Source organism: Amborella trichopoda, chromosome 10 (genome assembly GCF_054954075.1).
Source record: "Amborella trichopoda isolate Santa Cruz 75 chromosome 10, AtrichopodaSantaCruz75HAP2 v2.0, whole genome shotgun sequence".
Lineage (NCBI taxonomy): Eukaryota > Viridiplantae > Streptophyta > Magnoliopsida > Amborellales > Amborellaceae > Amborella > Amborella trichopoda.
In genome coordinates, this window is record NC_142345.1 from 45,431,422 (window position 1) to 45,450,826 (window position 19,405).

General features: G+C 35.1%; 1 protein-coding gene across 2 annotated transcripts; it reads right to left on the reverse strand.

The window, feature by feature from the left end:
* Positions 1-1,994: 1,994 nt before the first annotated feature.
* LOC18447402 (putative WD repeat-containing protein C2A9.03) lies at positions 1,995-13,250 on the reverse strand. 2 transcript variants are annotated; one of them, XM_006857501.4, is made up of 10 exons: positions 13,117-13,250; positions 11,426-11,588; positions 10,561-10,728; positions 10,375-10,461; positions 5,145-5,279; positions 4,878-4,988; positions 4,102-4,193; positions 3,917-4,022; positions 3,716-3,802; positions 1,995-2,808 (listed from the first exon to the last, which is right to left on the reverse strand). In XM_006857501.4, exons 2-10 carry the CDS (start codon positions 11,561-11,563, stop codon positions 2,398-2,400), a joined length of 1,335 nt encoding a protein of 444 aa, XP_006857563.2. In that variant the 5' UTR covers positions 11,564-11,588; positions 13,117-13,250; the 3' UTR covers positions 1,995-2,397. The 2 variants fall into 2 exon arrangements, with proteins under 2 accessions (XP_006857563.2, XP_020531253.2); XM_020675594.2 differs by having other exon boundaries at positions 13,112-13,250.
* Positions 13,251-19,405: the final 6,155 nt, after the last annotated feature.

The window sequence follows — 19,405 nt, forward strand, 5'->3', positions numbered from 1 at the left end:
TTCAGACCACAAATGCTTGAAAGGGGTTGCTTGATATATTTTATGTGGTTCTTTTTCAAAAAGAAAATAGAAAAGGATAATTTAGAATGAGAGAAGCTAGTGTATTGTCGACCAAAGGAAATTTTAAGCCTCTGCCATATTTAAATATGGTAATCACACGGAGGTCCAAAATTTATAGAAATTTACAAGAAGGTCCACCGGTCTGATGCTCCAAACAGTTTAACTTGGTTTTCTCTTTTCAATTGTGTTCCTCAGTCTTATGTTGCAAACATTAGACTGCTTTTCTATTTTATTTTTAAATTTTTTTTAAAGTGTAAGGATCAGTCTAAGGCTCTAGATACCAGACTGCTCAACTTGTATGAACATTGTGGAAGCCACACGGTCCGATTGTGAATTCCCAGTTTTGTTATTGGTCCAATGTCTAGAACCTTAGACCACTTTGCTTCCACACTGACACAAGCCAAGTGGTCTAAGTTCTAAAACCTCAACTCAATCCCTAGAATGAAATTCATTGTTTGGAGACTGTTTCGAGGTTTCGATTGTGAATTCCCAGTTTTTGGGCCTGTCTTGGTTTTGTGCAAGCCTGAACTAAGTCGACTCAAACTCAACCGACTACCTCGACCCGGGCCAGACCCTCAAAACCTAGTCTTAAATTGAACAAAGAACAGACACGGTGTTGAATTCTTATTTCGTTGCAAGTCAAGCTGCCTCCTTATCGGATCTCATGACATTGTCTGTGGTTTTTTTTACACGCTAAACTTGTATTGGCATGTATTTACTACCTCCTCTCCGCTGAAAAACCTGCCTAGAATTGCATTAGAAAGTGAAATACTTGCTTTCCTTGACTAGTGTGGTGCCTTGGAACTTATTTTAATTATACCGAGATCATCATAATCATCATTATACGAGACGTATCCCATTTATTTGAAGTTCACTACAAAAATCTTATTTTGTGATTCTACATTTACAAAAAGTCACATAGTCAGTCAGACTATAAATCGTCATATCTCTTCGTATTACTTTCATCCATGTCCTTTTGAATCCTCCCCTAACCCTCTTAGAACCTTCACTTGAACCAAATCGTCTCTTCTCCTAACCAGTGTTCTACTAAGATGATAATAGAAAGTTTATTTGCCTTGGAGCCAATTCTAAATATAATGATTGAAATTAAAACACAATTATTCAAAAAGAAATTTGGTCCCCTATACCAAAGGTGCTCCCCCAAGACTTTAAAAACCATTTTGGAGGTGTGCAAAGGACTTAAAAACTTCCTATTAACGTCCATATTATTATTTCCCACAAATAAAAACTCATCAAAGGTCATGAATCCTAACAAATTACGACGATGATACTAATTTTGAAAATAATTCGAATTATTTATCTTTATGAAAAGAATCTAAGATCCAGTCAAAAGAGCAATGGAACTGAGCATGCACAATTCCACCTTTCGAGTTAATAAATCAAATACATCAAATGTTAAACTCAAGGTTATAAGACTGATGGCCTTCCAGTCGTATTGTGGACTTGAAGCAAGTAATTCATTCATGACATGCCTAGTCCAATTTGAGGCACCACGACACCTTGTTCCTAGGATTTAGGGGTGGCAACCGGAAGGGACCAGACCTGGACCCAGATCCAGACCCAGACCCAAAAAAAAATATTATAGACCCAGACCCAGAATCATATAGTGTTCAGGCCCAAGATTTGGACCCCGACCTGAACCCGGCCTGGTCCATTGCCACCCCTTCTTGGATTCCTCTTTCTTTTTCTTCTTTTTTTGAGAAGTTATGTACCTAGGATATCTTCATGCAATATCTTCAAATTCCTTTCTTTCCTTCTTTTAGGGGTTTGGAGAGAGAGAGAGAGAGAGAGAGAGAGAGAGAGAGAGAGAGAGAGAGAGAGAGAGAGAGAGAGAGAGAGAGAGAGAGAGAGAGAGAGAGCTTTGTCTGCTTACAAAAGAGTTCTTTTTGGGCGGCACAGGAGAGAGATGCATAAACCAGAACAAATTGAACATTTTATAAGCGCCTCACTGAACCTCAGCAAGTCCATCACATTCAAGCGACAAGCACTTAGCCTGACTTGACTAGAGAGAGAAAGAGTTTCAAGAGTTTGCAACATACAAAACCACTGGCGCCATTAACTGCGTGGAAAAAATGTGCACCACCTAATACAAATTACAACCCCCCTTTCACTTCCCCCCTCTCCCCCACCACCATTTCCACCCATGCCTACCCTTTTCTACTCTGTACATTCCCCCTTTTTTACATATCTTAGGAGACAAAAGAAAGAAAAGGAAAAAAGGTAAGCGAAAAAAGAAAGAGAAAAAACATGAGTGGTGAAAAACCAGCATCTCAGTTTATTTTTGTATATAGAGAAGTTCACAATAGGATGAATACCTCAGAAACAGTCGAGATAGTGGAGGTTTCGGTTACGTCGATATTGAAGCAAACTCCCATAAGTTCGGTCCCAAACCCCAATGAATAAGGCCTCAGTATCTGGGCTGAAGGACATGCCTGAAATCTCTCCAAAAAAATCGATCTCTTGTTGCTTGCTGTAGTTGCTCTTTGTGTCATATATGTGAACGAAATCAGCAGGTTCAGCCATGGCCATGAACCGGCCATCGGTTGTGAACCGAATAGACCTCACCGCACCCAAGTTGCCCTTGAGAACAGCGAGAGAGGAGGAGAGGTTTCTGATGTCCCATACCCGACAGGTCTTGTCCTGGTTCCCAGTTGCAAAGATCCGGCCATCAGGGTGCCACGCTGACGCAAATGAGTAGTCGAGGTGGCCCAAAAGGGGTGTGATTGTCTGTGCGCGTGCACGAGAGAGAGAGAGATCAGTCTTTTAAAGTAAATGTTTTTATCCACCACGTGAATATAGAAAGTAAACTATTAACACAGAGAGAGAGAGAGTAAATACAATGGATAGGACGTATTCTTCTTTTCTACTTTCGAGCCTTGAAGAATGAAACTGAATCTCACAGTTTCACTGAACAAACCATCTAGATAGTAAAATAAGGCAGCCATGGAGCTAAAAAGATTTTGGTTAAATTTTAAATTAGTTTGTTATCTCCTAATTTTCGACTTTCACATTTCTTTTTTACCAAATTTCTACCCTACAGGGATGAGACAATCTAGTCCTCGGATTCATGGCTCCCCTTTCTGAATGCATGAAAAGGTCCCATTATTACCAACTTACATACAAAATACAGTACAGTGCCTAGCTTTACATGATTCCTAATAACCAGAGAGATTATTAAAATCCAGTTTTAGACATATTTCTCTTATGGATCTAGCTTCATGTAATCCTTTCCTGTTTGTTCCTTATCAAAATTAAATTAAATTAAAAAAAAAAAACTCATTTCCTAAAACATATGCACTAGGCACTCTCCAAGCCAATTTCTGACTTTCTTCTGATCTTGTAGGATAATAGTATCATCGGTAATCATGAAACGAAAGCACCTTCTATGTCCAAACATGAAACTGGAGACGAACAGATCCATGGAATGGCAGACCAATGGGCATCATGTCATGTCAAGGGTGTGCTCTATGTAGATTTGGCACATTGCTTCAGTTGCTCTTTCATGTCATGTCAGGTATTTTCACTCGTCTCAATTATACTAAAAAATAACCAGGTGCAACACAGAAGTATTTTCACACACTGTCTCAATTATACTAAAAAATAACCAGGTGCAAGTTATACAAAATTGGGCTACCTTTCCAGTTTGAGAATCTGCCAATATTCCATCAGGATGATCTCCAACAACAACGATAAGCTTTCCATCTGGACTAAGTGACGTATGCTGCCAAGTAAAGTCACAGCTTCATTACCAAAACCAAAAGGAAAAAGTGTCGACAGGCCAATAACTAACTGGAAATAACAAAACCAGTACAACCATAGAAAACGAAGAACTTACATTCACCGGCCATGAAAAGCGGAAGTGATTGCAAAGTTGAAACCTTTCCATATCAAAATCCCTAACTCCACAGTCATTGTTTGAGGCCATGAAATGAATAGAACCACTGAAACGAAATATCGGGTCAAACTAGTTCTCATTTATCATTGATCTAGATCAGTTAAACAGGTAGACAGACCATATACCTTGAAGTGGTATATATCTCAACTGCATTCGTGATGGCGTTCTCGTCATATGTTGTCCTGGAACAGAAGCTAACTCCAGGCCTATCCAAATACTGAAATTCAACAGGGAACATACATGACAGATACATCTGTGAGATGCTGTTTGAATCATATTCTAAGTAGCAATCCTAATATGAAACTTCAGGCAGAAGGCCAACAACCTGATAGCCCTCACCCTTGGCAATTCCTTAGCTTTAGCCTCCCATGCTTAAGGAATCTATAATTGTTATGCACGTTCTCTATTTTTCCATCTACTTCAATGAATTGCAGTTACTAATCATAAAAAAACATCAAGATTCACAAATTCTGATACTACAAACGCCTTTCAACTAATGCAATAGAACTAAAAAAAGAAGCAGGCATGCTCCTTTTAAAATAACATGACATCTGGAGTTCCAATCCTATGGTCCAAAGTTAGAAAAGAGACCAAAATCTCTATACCATACAAGCATTAAAAATTGGAAATCTAAACCATCAGTAGACGGGAACCGATGCATTTAAATGCTCAAGAACCCAGGAAATCATGAAAGCTGAAGAAAAGAAGCAATCCCGTGATTGGTGTTGGAGAGCATGTATTTTACAATTCAAGATTTGATTGATGCAATATCACATGCATTTAGAAATTTAAATGCACATGGGTACGTGTTTGTATGTACTTGCACATGCCTATGAGTGTTTCCATGAATAAACAACAATGGAGAATTCTAAAAAGCAAGCTCTGAGAAAACTTTAATTACCTTACAAATAAGTTCCCCCTGAAAGCCACCAGCTACAAGTAGGTTATCTTTGACTGCCAGTGTGCTGACTTGAGTTTGAGTGAATCCTTCCAGTAAACTTCCCGGGTGTTTCTGCCATAACAAATAACCTCAGTTGCTGACCAAAAAAAAAAGCCAAAAGAACCCAACCTTTATAAAGGTTGATAGAGGATAGCAGGCAATAAGCATAAAAGGAATATTGATCAGGAGAAAAAAATGAAAAAACAGAAAGGAAATGGGTAAAGGCACCTCGCATGGAGCCACATGTCCTGAAACATCAAGAACTTCTGTTGTATTACAGGATAACGATGACCAGTGAAGCAATGAATAGGTTGACATGAGATACACATCATGTTTTGATGTAGCCCAAACCAAATTTCTCAGCTGTATTCCCACAAAGTAGACCATAAAAGATCAAAATACTTGTAAAAAGAAGTTTGCAAAACCTCAATACCAAATACTAACACTTCAGTTTCTAGCATTAATCACAAGGTTCAAGCAATGGCCAAAGCAAGTTTGTTTGATTTGCAGGACAGATACTTGAAATGAAATAGAAACAAACACAACTGCCGGCTAAGATTAACCAAACACACAGCATTGGTCATAACGTGATAGAATGAATAAAAGCCCAAGCTAAAACAATTTATTCATTATTGCTTATTTGCATAAGAAATGTAGTTCAGAAAACAAAACCAGCACAAAATGATTATAGGAGCACAAGTACAGGCACCACAAGTGAAGTTTGTATTGATCGAAAATATATTTGTAATATACAACTCGAATTCAAATGAGCACACCTTCCCGAAGTACGACCAATTCTTGCACAAATTTAACTCACTGAATATACACAAGCTATATCTCTTTGAAACTTTCCTTCTTTGATAGGTGGATGAAAACATAACATTAATTCACTGACTTCATTAAAAAAAAAAACAAAATTGACATGGAAGAACTAGGAAAATCCTCGTCTTCGTGTTTGATGTAAACGGGGCCATATCAATCCTGTAGGCAAAAATCCAGTGTGCTCATCCCTCCTGCTTTTTACTACAAGACTATCATGCTCCATTCCAAACAGATGACTTCATAGTTCATACAATTGAGAAGCCTATGCATCATCTGTACCTATCTGCCTAACTTAAAAACAAATAGACCATATGATACTTCAAAATGAGACCTACAGCCTTTACAAGAATAGTGATGAAACAATAAGTACTCCAACCCCCCTAAAAAATGTGAATCACCTATCACAGCCTCCTTTATTTATGGCCCATACACAATCACACAAAATCTCATTGAAAAACATATCAAGTCAGACTCCCTCCTTTCCCCATTATAAGGAATTGACCTAACATTGCCTCCTTTATGGAATCCTCCTAGAAAACCCTGTCCTACAATAAAATTCAATGTATCACCAATCGCACCCTATTTTCTTGAAAGCCCCTCCACCAATAATTGCATATGGGGAACCACTTTCAAGATCCCAATCGCGATTATTATCATTATTGCTATGGTATAGTCCCCATAAATAACTTTGGCTTAATACTTCATATTTGGTCCAGGGGCTGCACCTGTATGGGTTTCAGCGGCAATGCCTGAATCAATACAAAATCTGCTTTTGCAATGGTATAGTCCAACTCTTCCAATTTTGTGTGGAGGCTAATTATAGCTGCCCCTGTTTGGGTAATCTGGAGTGAAAGGAATGATCAATAATTCAATTCAAAGCAGCACTCCACAAGCTGGATATTTGACAAGATAAAAGCCACCACAATATCTTGGGCAAATATAACAAAACGTTATTGGGTAATTCCACCCTGGATTTTGAAAACCAGTGGCAGGTGATTGCACAAAGCTGCTTACCTAGAGCTCTAGACACGCTACTTGGGCCAGCAAAAAGTCTGATTACCCTTGGCATCTTTCCAATTTCTTTGAGGAAATCATTCAAATTACAAACAATATCATGGCCATTTTTAACCATGTATGAAGAGAAGGTAACAATATGGCTAATCAGCTGGACAGAGATTGGGGGATGAAGATGTCTCTTGTAATCACACATTTTTTAATTTTATTTTGCTGACATTGTTCATTGGTACAAAGAAGGAAACTTTGAACCAAGATCACACTTGTATACCTTGATAAAAGAAAATCATCAGGTGCCAGTTTGGATGTACCCAAAATTGCAATATTTTTTTATTGCAATCCGAAAATCTTGTGAAAGAGATTTTAACGGTTTGCACAACGTCAAGATTTTGTTAGATTTTTAGATTGAAATAAAAAATACTGAAGTGTCAAGGTAAAAGTTATCGTAAAAAATTTTTAAGTCAGACCTGAATTTTTTTTTATGAAAGAGTGGCTCTCTCACCCCATGCAAACCTCACCTGTGACCCCACAACTCCGTGAAACCTTAAAAACCCCAAATCTAGTCTCTCTCTCAATAAACAGAGCATTTTCATTTTCTCTCTCTAAAAAACCAAAGGAACTCAAGCCCCATCCATGGCAGCCCTAGGCGGCGTCTTTGTAAAGCCATCTAAACATGTAGAGAGATAATCGAGTATCCTGACTCTCTTCAAACACATCATTTAGAAGACGAGAAACATTCCAAGAGCTCATATCAAACCTCGATTCATCGGAACAAACTCAATTCCACCCACGTTTCTAAACAATCAAAGATATCCTCCCTACAAAATCCACACTGTCCTTGATGGGTTTAACTTCTTTTCTTCTGAAAAACAAAAAATTCTCACAAATGGGTTCATCAGAAATCATATGTTCTCTCTCTAAAGAACAGGGTAACCCCAAGTTTCTGATTGATATACACTTTGCAAAGCTCTTTCTCGCAGTAAAATTGAGCCGCTCGAAGCTATAACTGAAAAAAAAAAAAGCCTCATTTCACTTTCCCATTTTTCAACCTATTATTCTGTGATCCCCCTCTCCTCACCTTCTACTTCTTCGTTCTCACAGTAACCACATCTCCTCTCTTTCTCTCTCCCCATCTATGGCAGCCCTAGGCAGCGTCTTTGTAAGGCCAAGGCCCTTTCTCTCTCTACAAAAGGCGAGCCTTTTCTCTCACACCACACCCATGAGAAACCCCTTCTCTTCATGAATAAGGAGAAGCTCGGGTTGCAGGTTTGCTTATTGCATGGAAGCAAATTTTTTACTACTGCGAGGGATATAGGAAAACCTTTTGGATTGGCAAGAGAATTTTGGTAAGGGCAGAATGCAACTTTGCTTTTAGTATGTTCACTCCATCCAAACAGTCCAGCATAATAATAAAAGAAGATAGCAATGTTTCTTAATTAAGAATGAAAACTATTTTTTTCCATGTGAAGGTTTTTTTATTTGACATCCAAACTGACCCTAGATCACTACAAAATGATCAACATCTTCTTCACTTTACGCAATGATGGATGCTCCTAATCCCAACTACTCCTGCACCTAAAACCCCTCCCATAAAGAACAATTATTACGAAGCTCTTTTTTAGGAAAAAAAAAAGAAAAACTACATGTCCCTCCCCTTGTTTTCATCCCTCTTGCCTGCCCTTAATCACACCACTTGCACCTTAGACCCCATCATGATCCACCTTTCCTATTTTAGTAACCCAACATTCTCAATTCATATGGTATCAAATTCCTACCTTTCTTGAGAGATTAAATAATGGTAACCATGGCTTTAAATTTTGGTTTGTTTTGACCAAAGAGACCAAAGACTTCAGCATTGGCCTCTTCCTTAACCAAAACTTCATCTTGAAGCTCGTTAGCTTCTGCTTTGGGACTCGTCAGCTGCTTCAGCCTCTCTTGCCAAGAGATCTCTTCTACAAAAATCCACAAGGACAAAAACGTTTTTCTCTTTTGGTTTCAACCAAATGGGCTGGAACATTTAGGGAAAACTATTCGGCCTCAGATAAACTAACTCTGCTAATCCAACTATGATAAGTTCCAACAACCATCAACTAAAAAAGAGCATCGTAAAGCATTCTAATCTTGACAACTCTTGAAAAATGACTAACACACTGTCATCTCCACTATCCTAAACTTTCACCACTTGACCAAAGGCCATCACAGGTCCCTCAAAGAATAAAGATCTAATTTATCAGACCCATTTAGACATTTACCTCCCAAATGAAAACAAAATATTGACTACAAAGTAGCACAAAGTTCATGTATAGACATAGAAATGAGTGGAACAAAAATTTTAGCCACAACATGGACATGAATGCAAGACAAATAATGAATGGAAAGTGACGATCACAATACTTTTCTATATACAAAAACCATAAAAAAAATTTCAACCCTGCTGAAAAAGCAAATTAAATATTCAAAACCAACATAATAAGGCGACTAAAATACTATTCAAACCATCATACTTCAGAGCCAAAGATGATGAAATATAAATATCCAGATTGCATAGATTTATATTTAAAGGATACTGCATGCCATTAACTGTATGTGTCCAGTTCAAACATGTTTCTAGTAACCTAAATACGATTCAGAACTTCCACAAAATTTGGTCTTGTACACCATTGTTAGAAAAACCAGGCGATCTAACTACTAACCACCCGGTTAGATCGGAACCGGCGCCAGTTCCGGTTTTGGCGGTTTTGGTGATCGACCGGTATTTAAAAAAAAAAAAAATCAAAAGAGTGTATATAAATTCCCAAAAATAAGGAATTTGATTTTTATTGCATTTTTTAATATTCTTTATATTGTGGTAAAGATTAAAATTTGTTTTTGTCATTAATACTCACTTTAATTCAAAAATCGATTCGTTAAAATGTATTCTTTCATTTCTCATTAATTTTCAACTTCATTCGAATGTGTTTAATTTAATCATTTTTTATATGCTTTTCATATTTTAATAGATTTTTATTTTTATATCTTTTTTAATTTTTCAACACTTTTTTGACCGCCCGGTACATGCCCGGTTAGAACGATTGAATCGGCCGGTTTATCGGTTAGGCCGGTTAAACCGCTTCCGGACCCATGTCCGGTTAACCGTTCAGGTTTGATTTTACGAACACTGTTGTACATTTCCATTCTATTATTGATGTATCAAAGACTAACTCAAGGGATATTCACAAATGTGAAAACAAAGAGAAATCTTACAACGGGCCATGAAAATGATGAACTTCCAACGCTCTGGCTTAAGAACCTATAAGTGGAGTTTAAAACTGATCTCAGCAAAGGACATGACCTAGCCGTTATCTCTCTCGTTTTTTTTTTTTCTTTTCTTTTTTTTTTAAGTATTAGTGGTGGTTATGGCCTAGGATGTCATGTTGAGCCAATACCCAAGTCATATTAAGTTTGCACTAGGTAGTTACTACTTAATAAATCTTAACTTCTTTTTGAGAACTTCGCATTAGGGTAACCAAATCCCCCTGCGTTTTCCCACCAAAGTTTTGCAAATCAAGTAATATCTACAACGAGTGGAAGGAAAATAAAATCTTTAAAAAGGGACAAAAATACATATATGGGATCTCATTACCTGGAAATGAAGAATGGTAGACTTCACAGATCTTGTGTTGTGCCAAAAATCATAATATTTGTAACCTTTCTCGGTTTCTTTGCATGCCTGCATGCAAGCAAAGCATGGAAGATGATAAATAACATTAATATATACGCATGTGAGTACGTATGTGCATATCAACCGATCTTGGTAGAACATATATACCTTCTCTATTCCCTTGCCAGATTGGGGGATGTTCTCATAATTTTTGTATTGTTCCAACCTAGTTTGCCGATACTTCTCCCTAGTTATATTTAGCCTCTCCCATGGGATACCCTGAATATCCTTTCCCTTGCGGGCTTGTTCTGAAGATGTATCTGTTACCCTAGTGAGCTGCACATTCATTCACACCTTTTAGTATCTAATTCTATCTTTCACCACCACGAAGAACATCCGTTCAAGTGGTCTTTGATGAATAAGCCATCACTCAAAAGAAGAAATTCAGAAAGCAAAGGTTATAAAGGTCTTGTTTTGTCTTGGACAAGTAACACATGTTGAGAAAAAAATATTTGGTTTCTAGCGCAGCTACTACAAGAATAGATCAAAGCCACAACTGCTACATTACTTAGACGAGTTATTTTAGCAACTGCCCAAGAACTGTAGAACTGTGGCAAGTTTTTAATGGACTACGTGAGTCCATCAAAATCTGTCAAGTACAATGCTGACAGTTAAATATAGAAAAGGAGCCGGGGGAAGGAAAGAAAGGGAATCTGTGCCCCTTTTAACTTCATTTATCACCCCATGAACACCAATTTGAGCCCAAACTCCACTGAACTTAGAGAACATCATAGTGTTTTAGGGAGAAAACTATTTTCTCACTCACCAGCATTGAGCGAAGGAAGAAATTTTTAACTTACTTATATGGTTGAGTATTTTTAGTTTAAGTCAGTTATGATTTAACTGGCTAGAACTTGGTGAATCATACACAACATGACTAAAAACCAGACAAGGAACAAAAGGAAACAGACTAAAAACAGAAGAATGAATGAAACTCAAGAATCTAATACAAGCGACAGAAGACAGAACTGACCATGTCATATTCATCATCAGATTCTGATTCACCGGAACCTCTGCCACAAAATTCATCATCTATATCATCCTCATCAGCATCAGCCATTTCATGGTCATCAGCAGGGTACTCACACTCATCCCCTCGGTATTGGGACATGTTATAAGCTAGCTAATTTACACCTCTGCAAAGAGGCGCAATTAGGGAGAATCAATAAAGACTAGTAACACACACTTAAAATACCCCAATGAAGCATTTTTTAATAGAAATTTTAATGAAATTAAGAACATGAATCTATTAATGAAGGTTGCAGTGATGGTAATAACTTACTAAAAAAAATGATGGTTTTGATGATCATAAAATAAAGGGTGCAGTTGGCATACGGATGCATCCGTAGCTGTAAAGGTAAGGTGCACCTTCAAATTTTATCATGGTATGTAATTTTGATGTAAAATGTTCTTGGGATTATCTCAAAATCTATTTTTATATCTAGTTAAAAAAATTTAAATTTCAAAAATGGTTAAAATCAAGTAGATCTATAAACATATGAAAATCTTGAAAATGGACAGAGTAGATAATATGTTGTATGAGACTTAAAATCTTTTTATTTTTCATGGTCATACATCTCGATGTCGAGATGATCAATCAAAGTGTTTTTCAACATTAAAACTGTCTTTTCCGATCGATTTTTGAGGTGCATCCGTAGCTGTAGAGGTAAGGTTGCAACCTTATATAAACTTTTTCCCAAAATAAATAAACCAAAAAACAAAACTTTAAGCAGAAACAAAAAGAAAGGTAAAAATATATCTGTTGTGTTCCAAATGACACTTTGCAGGATTATGATTCTTAAACTGATAAAAAATGTTATGCTTGGTAACCAACAATTTTCAAATGAAAGAAAGGGCCATTCTCTCAAAAATTAAAGAAAATAACAGAAAATGGGTAGAATCGATGGGTTGAACGCATTCTTAACAACATAACCAGAAATGTCCATCAAAATAACAATAAAGAAATATTCAATAAACAGATACTTGACCATATTTCTGCTCGACAAATGTAAATTACATACAAAAGGATGGAGAAAAAAAAGGAGCAAGTACCCAATGTAAGAACCTCAGAAATAACAAAGAAAAAAAGAGCAATGACAGCAACAAAAGAAAACTTCCACCAAAAATAAATGAAAACCTACATGATTTCATGGGTAAAGTAAAAAGAAAGACATAATTATAAAATTATTATCTAAAAATTTTCAATAACAGGATTCAGAAAAGAGAGATACACCAAACATTTCCCCCTGTAAATCACATTAACAGACATCAATTTGTACTGTAATAATTCAAAACAAAAGGCCTAAACTTTTGTCGTAAATCCAATACCTATTATATAAGGATCTAAGCTACTCATAAATCCACATGCAACAGAAAAAATAAAATTAGGCGCCTCTGTCAATTATTAGCCTCAATTTACCCAAGTAATCATACTATTCAAACAACTAAAAAAAAATGAAAAAGAAGTATGCCCTTTATACCAAATAAAAGGCCAACGCCACGAATTGTTCAAGCCGAATGATAACCTTTTTCATTTCCGAATCACTCGAAATAAATAAATTTACGAATTCAACGGATAGAAATACTCTTCGGTTTAATAAAAAATGACACAAATAAATACAGTAGAAAACCACAAAAATAATGAAACAAAATTTGTTACCTAACCTTTTGAGAGGCTGTTCAAAATTTGCAGGTGTCCAGATCTCTCTGACAACCTGGTTTTTTGGCCGGAGCCAACAAATTACGGCGAAATATTGACCGCTTTCCGGCTCGACGAAAAGGGACAAAAAGGCGAAATCAGAGAGAAAAAAAAAGGGGGTTTCGTGTTTATATCGAGAGAGAAAGAAGAGAGAGAGAGAGAAGGAAAGGCACCGGCTTTTGTGACACCGCCCCGACCGATAAATATAAATATTTTAAAAATGAAAAATTAAAATGGCAGGATAAAATTAAAGAGTGCCTCCTTCCAAATGCCCCTCTACAACCACACTAATTTCGATAATAGCCTCGTATCTTTGGGTAGGCTTGTTTAGTAGGCACCATTTATTACCACCCGGTTTTTATGCGGCCAAGCCGGGCACATGTACAAATACGGGCGTCCTAATAAATTTATTTTAAGAAGGATTTTAAGACTTAATTTTTAAGGACATGTGATTTCTATCGTGAATAAGAAAAAATATAAATGATAATTTTAATAATAAAATATTTGAACAGTTAGTTTTCATTGTTTTTAAATGGAACACCTACTTGCATCTATCTTTAAGATGGATCTTTCACCCTTTCCAAACTGCGTATGTAGAACTACGGTACAACCCCCATGAAACAAATTTCCTTATATATTGTGAGATCATTTATTTTTTATACCAGGTCACAATTATTCCTTCTTTATATGTCAAATTGACGGGTATGGTTGTTATAAGGTTGAGGCCCTAAACAACCATAATGAGGTGTACCTTTCAATAGTATTGAAAGATGTTGATAGACTGAAATTCTATTTTCATATCTAATCATAAAATTTAAAGCCTCAAAAAACTAGTCTAAAATAATGTAAATCGAGGATATATGTGAAATCTTGAAAATTGATAGTCCAGAAAATGTATTACTTGATGTACTGTTTTCAAGACTTGAAATCCATTTTTTCTCATGTCCATTTATCTTAAAGTCAAGATGATCGATTTGAAAATTTTTGAGCATCGAAAGAACTTTTTCTAATAAATTTTTGAGGTGTCCCTTGGTTTGATTATTTAGGACTTCACCCTTATATGAAACTTTTTCCCAAATTGTATAGTTTGGGATGTACCGGGAAGTTTTTAAAAAAATTTAACTTTAATTCTAGCCAATAGTAATTTTATAATTTTTTCCTATTGTTTAGTGTATATAGTACCTACTGATACTGTTGATTTAATTTTATATATTAAAATAGTTGCAAAAGAAAAACATGGGGTAAAGTTTATACGAGGCATTGACCTTTGTACACTGCAAAAATCGACTGGAAAATATTTTTGTGATATTTTCACCTCATATTTATTAATTTTGAGCTCAAAAAAATGGTGCAGTTCTAATGAACTTTTAATAATCAAATTAAGAGATTTAAGGGCTACAAAGTAAAGGTAGCGTAGAGTTTATTTTTTTCAACGATAGTCTACATATAATTATGATAGTCTATATGATAGGTCTGCAAATTTTGGATTCAAAATCCATTTCCAAGATGAATTTTGGAAGGGTGAACTAAGCATAAACGTATGAGATGCGTCTAAATCACAGAGTCTTATTTTTATCTAGGGCATGTTTGTTTCATGTACAAATATTTATTGAGAAATATTTTTACGTGAAAGAATTCCACCATATAGTTAGTTAATAATTTCACACCAATTAATCCTAATGCATCTTTTCATATCAATTGACAACTAATTAGTATGAAATTATTCTCACAGCTAACCACATGAGGAAATTTTTTCAAGTGAAAATATTTCTCGAAAAATATTTTCACGTCAACCAAACATGCCCTCAAATAACATAGGTTTTGGGTAAAATAAGAGAAAGCATAACATCAGCACTACTCAATATAGGTGTATGGAACTTGGTGCATCACATGGGTACCAAGTATTTGTTGCTGCGTATTTCCTTGGATGTAATTAATCTCCACAGTTTACTATTAGCAACTGAGGGTGGATGCCCCTCGGTACTGTGTCATATACATTTGCCTTAAATCAAACAGAGGATTTCTATGAATTGGACATGGAATTGACTGGTTAGCCATTGATTTTAGCAATGCTACATCTCAAGTTATATTTCTACTCCATTAAAAAAAAAAAAAAAGTTTTTTTGCTTTTGTGAAACGATTTTAGTCAAAACAACAGAAAAGCAATATTATTTATAAGGCTTTTTTATTTTGGGGGGCACTCAATGTGTCTTTTGAATAATAACTATGAACAAATATTAGGAAACTCAATAAAGGAAAATTGTTTGATCCAGCCATCTCAAAATAAGTAAACCTTCACCTCATAACGCATGAAAAATTGCAATTAAAGCATTAGAGAAGCTTTACATCGATTATCTCAGCTTCAACATTATAGTAGTGAAAAAAAATTAGGATTTCAAGCTCCTTAATATCATAACAAATTATTTAAACCATCTATTTCGCCCTAAAGTAATTATTCACATATCCGCAAGATATGTACCATTTTTTTAGTTCCAAATTTTATTGTTGGTGTTGGAAATTGATTTTAGAACCATCATGGAGATTTCTGTAGCCGAAAGTGTTTTCCTGATGAGGACTTGAGATGAGATTTATTTTATTTTCATAAAACCTTTGCCTTATAGAAAGTTCATGGAATGTTGAAAGTGGAGTATGAGAATTAAAAGATAAAATGATTGTGCAGAAATCATGCTTACTTGTGATTCCTTGTCATCTCAACATGGACAGTACCACTGTTCGAAGGGCTGATGGCCTTGCCTCGTGGGTGCTTCGTATATTCTTCTAAGCCCAAAGATTTTCTACTTCAGGGGGAGTATATTGTCCATCTACTCCCTCAGACAAAACTAACTAGTAATATTTTTTCGAGGAAAAAGTTCATATAAGGCTTTTTTTTGGTAATTAAAAGTTTTATACAAGATACGAACATTATATTGTAGTAGCAAGGCGTACCTCAAAAATCCATCAAAAGATATTGTTTCGATACCAGAAAACCCTCCAATTGATTATCTTAACCTTGAGATATATGGGCATAAAAAAAATGATTTCAAATAATGTAAATAGTGTAACACATTATCTGGACTGTCCATTTTCAAAATTCTCATGTATTTACAAATCTACAAGATTCTCAAGTATTTACACAAAGGTTTCTAGGATCAAAACTACATTTTATGACACAATTTGGAGGCGTGCCTTACTTTTATTGCTTAAGGTTAATGTTTTATATAACCACACTTTTTTTTAGATTCCAAATGTTAGGATGCAATCTTTAGAACTAGGGACCAACCTCACCAAAAAAAAAAAAAGCACTCTTTAAATTTCTCAAAGCCATCCACTACTTGGAGGGAAAGATCTAGATGTTCAAGAAGTCAAAATCCCAATATTTTTATTTGATAATAATCATTTAGTGATATTGAGATGGATCTCAAACTTGGACTCAAAAATAAAATAAAACCCAAGTAGTTATTTTGCCCGAGGGAGTTATTTTACATTATGCTCCCATTAAGAGCATGCTACATGCACTCTCCTTCCAAATATGTAATAATTTCCTTAATAAATAAATAACCATGTTATGTGCTATTGAAGAAGAAATTGTACATGAGTTCCCTCGGGCAAAACCTTAATTAGGACTCTAAACCTTGGGGGATCCGAGTTTTTCGATCTTGCAAACAACCTAAAAATATTAATAGAATATGCACCTTGGATTAGCCTAAAAATAATAATTGATGCTCTAGGATAGGATATATACCATTGATATTTTGAATTGTCATAGTGGTGATTAGGTATTCAATATCTTTTTTTTTTACTTTTGCAAAATACATGTGTAACATAGATGTACATGTCTGCAGTACGTGGCATGCGTCAACTATTAAGAGTAAGAATTATATTTGACATTTTAGAAATTTAGACGTTTTTTATTAATATTTTATTATAGAAATCTCTTATAAAAGGTTATTCATGTCACCTAAAATTCCGCCTCCCCTTTTATCTAAATCATATATGTATCCGGAAGGCTAACTTTGGGGTTGGGTCTCTCGGACTTGTATTAACATCAGATGTTGTTGAGACATGTATCCATGCTTTTATGACATAGGATAATAAATTTAAATTAGATCCCAAAAATTTGATATTACAAAGACCCTTCAAATATGCCAAAGCAAATGGTTTTCTTGGCTCTCAGATGAGCGTAGTAGATTATGATAAACTGGTGAAAAATGTAGAGGATGGTGTATGAATTGAGAAAATAGAATTCATGTGCTGGTGATCTTGGAAAATATATGGAGGTGGTGGCTAGGGATGATAGTATGTTGGGCGGCTAGGGCTTGGGCCACAAAACCCGAGAGCCTGGCCATGATAGGGCTAAGCCAGTCAACTCTATTTTCTTTTTCTTTTTAATTTTGTTATCTTTGTCAATGGAATTTGAAGCTCCTATAATGGTGAAGATCTATGGACTAGTAAATATTTAATGGAGCTATTAAGACTATTAAAAAGTGTGTTGTAGTATAAACCATGTTTAAGGCTTGAAATTCTTTTTTTTATTCATCTCCATGATTTTCAAGATCAAAATGATAATTTTGGAGATTTATATCCATGATTTTCAATATCAAAATGATCAATTTAGAGATTTACCAGCAGTGGAATTATATTTCCCAACAAAGGTGGCTTTATAAAACCACGGCCCGAGAACATAGTTTCCCTTTGTTAATATCCCTTTATTTTGATGTTTTGTACCAATGACATATTTTTAAAAAAAGAAAAGAAATGAAAAATAGACAATTAGAAAATTTAGAGATAATTTTTAAATATTACTGAAATAAACAAACACTAACATTGATTTCCCTAGAAGTAAATACGAAAAATAAAAGTTTTCTAGAAATATTGGGTATTTTGAGAAAGTCAGTTTCTAGCGTTCACATTCCAGAATCAAGGCATAGAGAAAAGTGATTGTCTACGAATACATACCATTTACCTTTTGGATGGTTTGGGGTGAGGTCCAAGATTTTTTTTTTAATTTTTTCTTTTTTTGTCTATTTAATAACACTCTCACAGGTACCCATTTTGAAATTCAAGTGACAAGAATGATGGCGAACTTCGTGTACAAAAGATAAATGGTATCTTTGTAGACAATCCCTAAAGAAAAAGGGTGGAGTGTATATACCAGACTCCTATCGAAGCACTGTCTGTCTATTTCGCAAACAAAAAACTTTATTCGGAAGACTTTTTTTTAATTTGAAATTTTGAGAACCACCTAAGAATTAGATGATTATATTTAAAAGACAAAATTTAATTTTTCGGTTCTCTAAGACTTAGATCTAACCCTCGAAAAATTAAGTAGGCAAAGGTCAATCTTGAGGCATCATTGTTATCAAGTTATAGAGAGGGCAATTTGATATTTTTCTTTTTTGAAGCTAGTCTGTGGGTTTGATGATGCTCATTCTCGGAATTTGGGATCTCATAACCCAAGAGAGTAAATGGACAATACGCTCCAGAGGGAACATGAGATCTTTTGGCAAAAAATATGAGTCGAGAAACAAATAATTTAAGATCTGACTAGGCCATCAAATAAATTTTGAAAAACTTAAGTTGTTATTATTATTATTATTATTTCCGCGATGACAATAATTGCAAGGTGGAAGACAACGGCTTGCACAAGAGAGAGCCCTATGCTCCAACACCATAAGAGGGCTTCTTATGAAGTTGACATATTTTAATAACATATTTTTCATTTCAATATCTTGCAGTCTTGTAGCTTTGTGGCCAACTTTGGGTTTATTTCAATATTTTTGCAATTACTCCCCCAGGTAAATGATTACGAGGAATTTTTTTATATTAAATTTTTTGATTTATTTAAGAATTACGATATAGGTGTTTGGATCTACTTTAGAAATCACACTTTTAGAAAATCATGTTTGCGGTATTTGTATGACACCAAAAATTGCACACACCCCTCTCTTCATCACAATAATCAATATTAAAAAAACTAAAATTCATTTTTCACCTTAGATATGCTCAAAACGAGTCGCCTTCCAACACTGAATCTATACTATCCATTTGGTGAATTTCAAGATTTAGGTATTTACAAACTGAAAATCAATTTTTCATTTTTTTAACTTTGCTCATCTAATAAGAATAAAGTCATCACAAAATTTGGAAAGGAAGAAAAATCCTTTTACGGCTTAGATTTAAGTGTCTCACCAAAATAAACAACATATTTAATTGAGCTAAATAGTTTTTAAAGTATGCTTTGAGTTTTGGATTTTT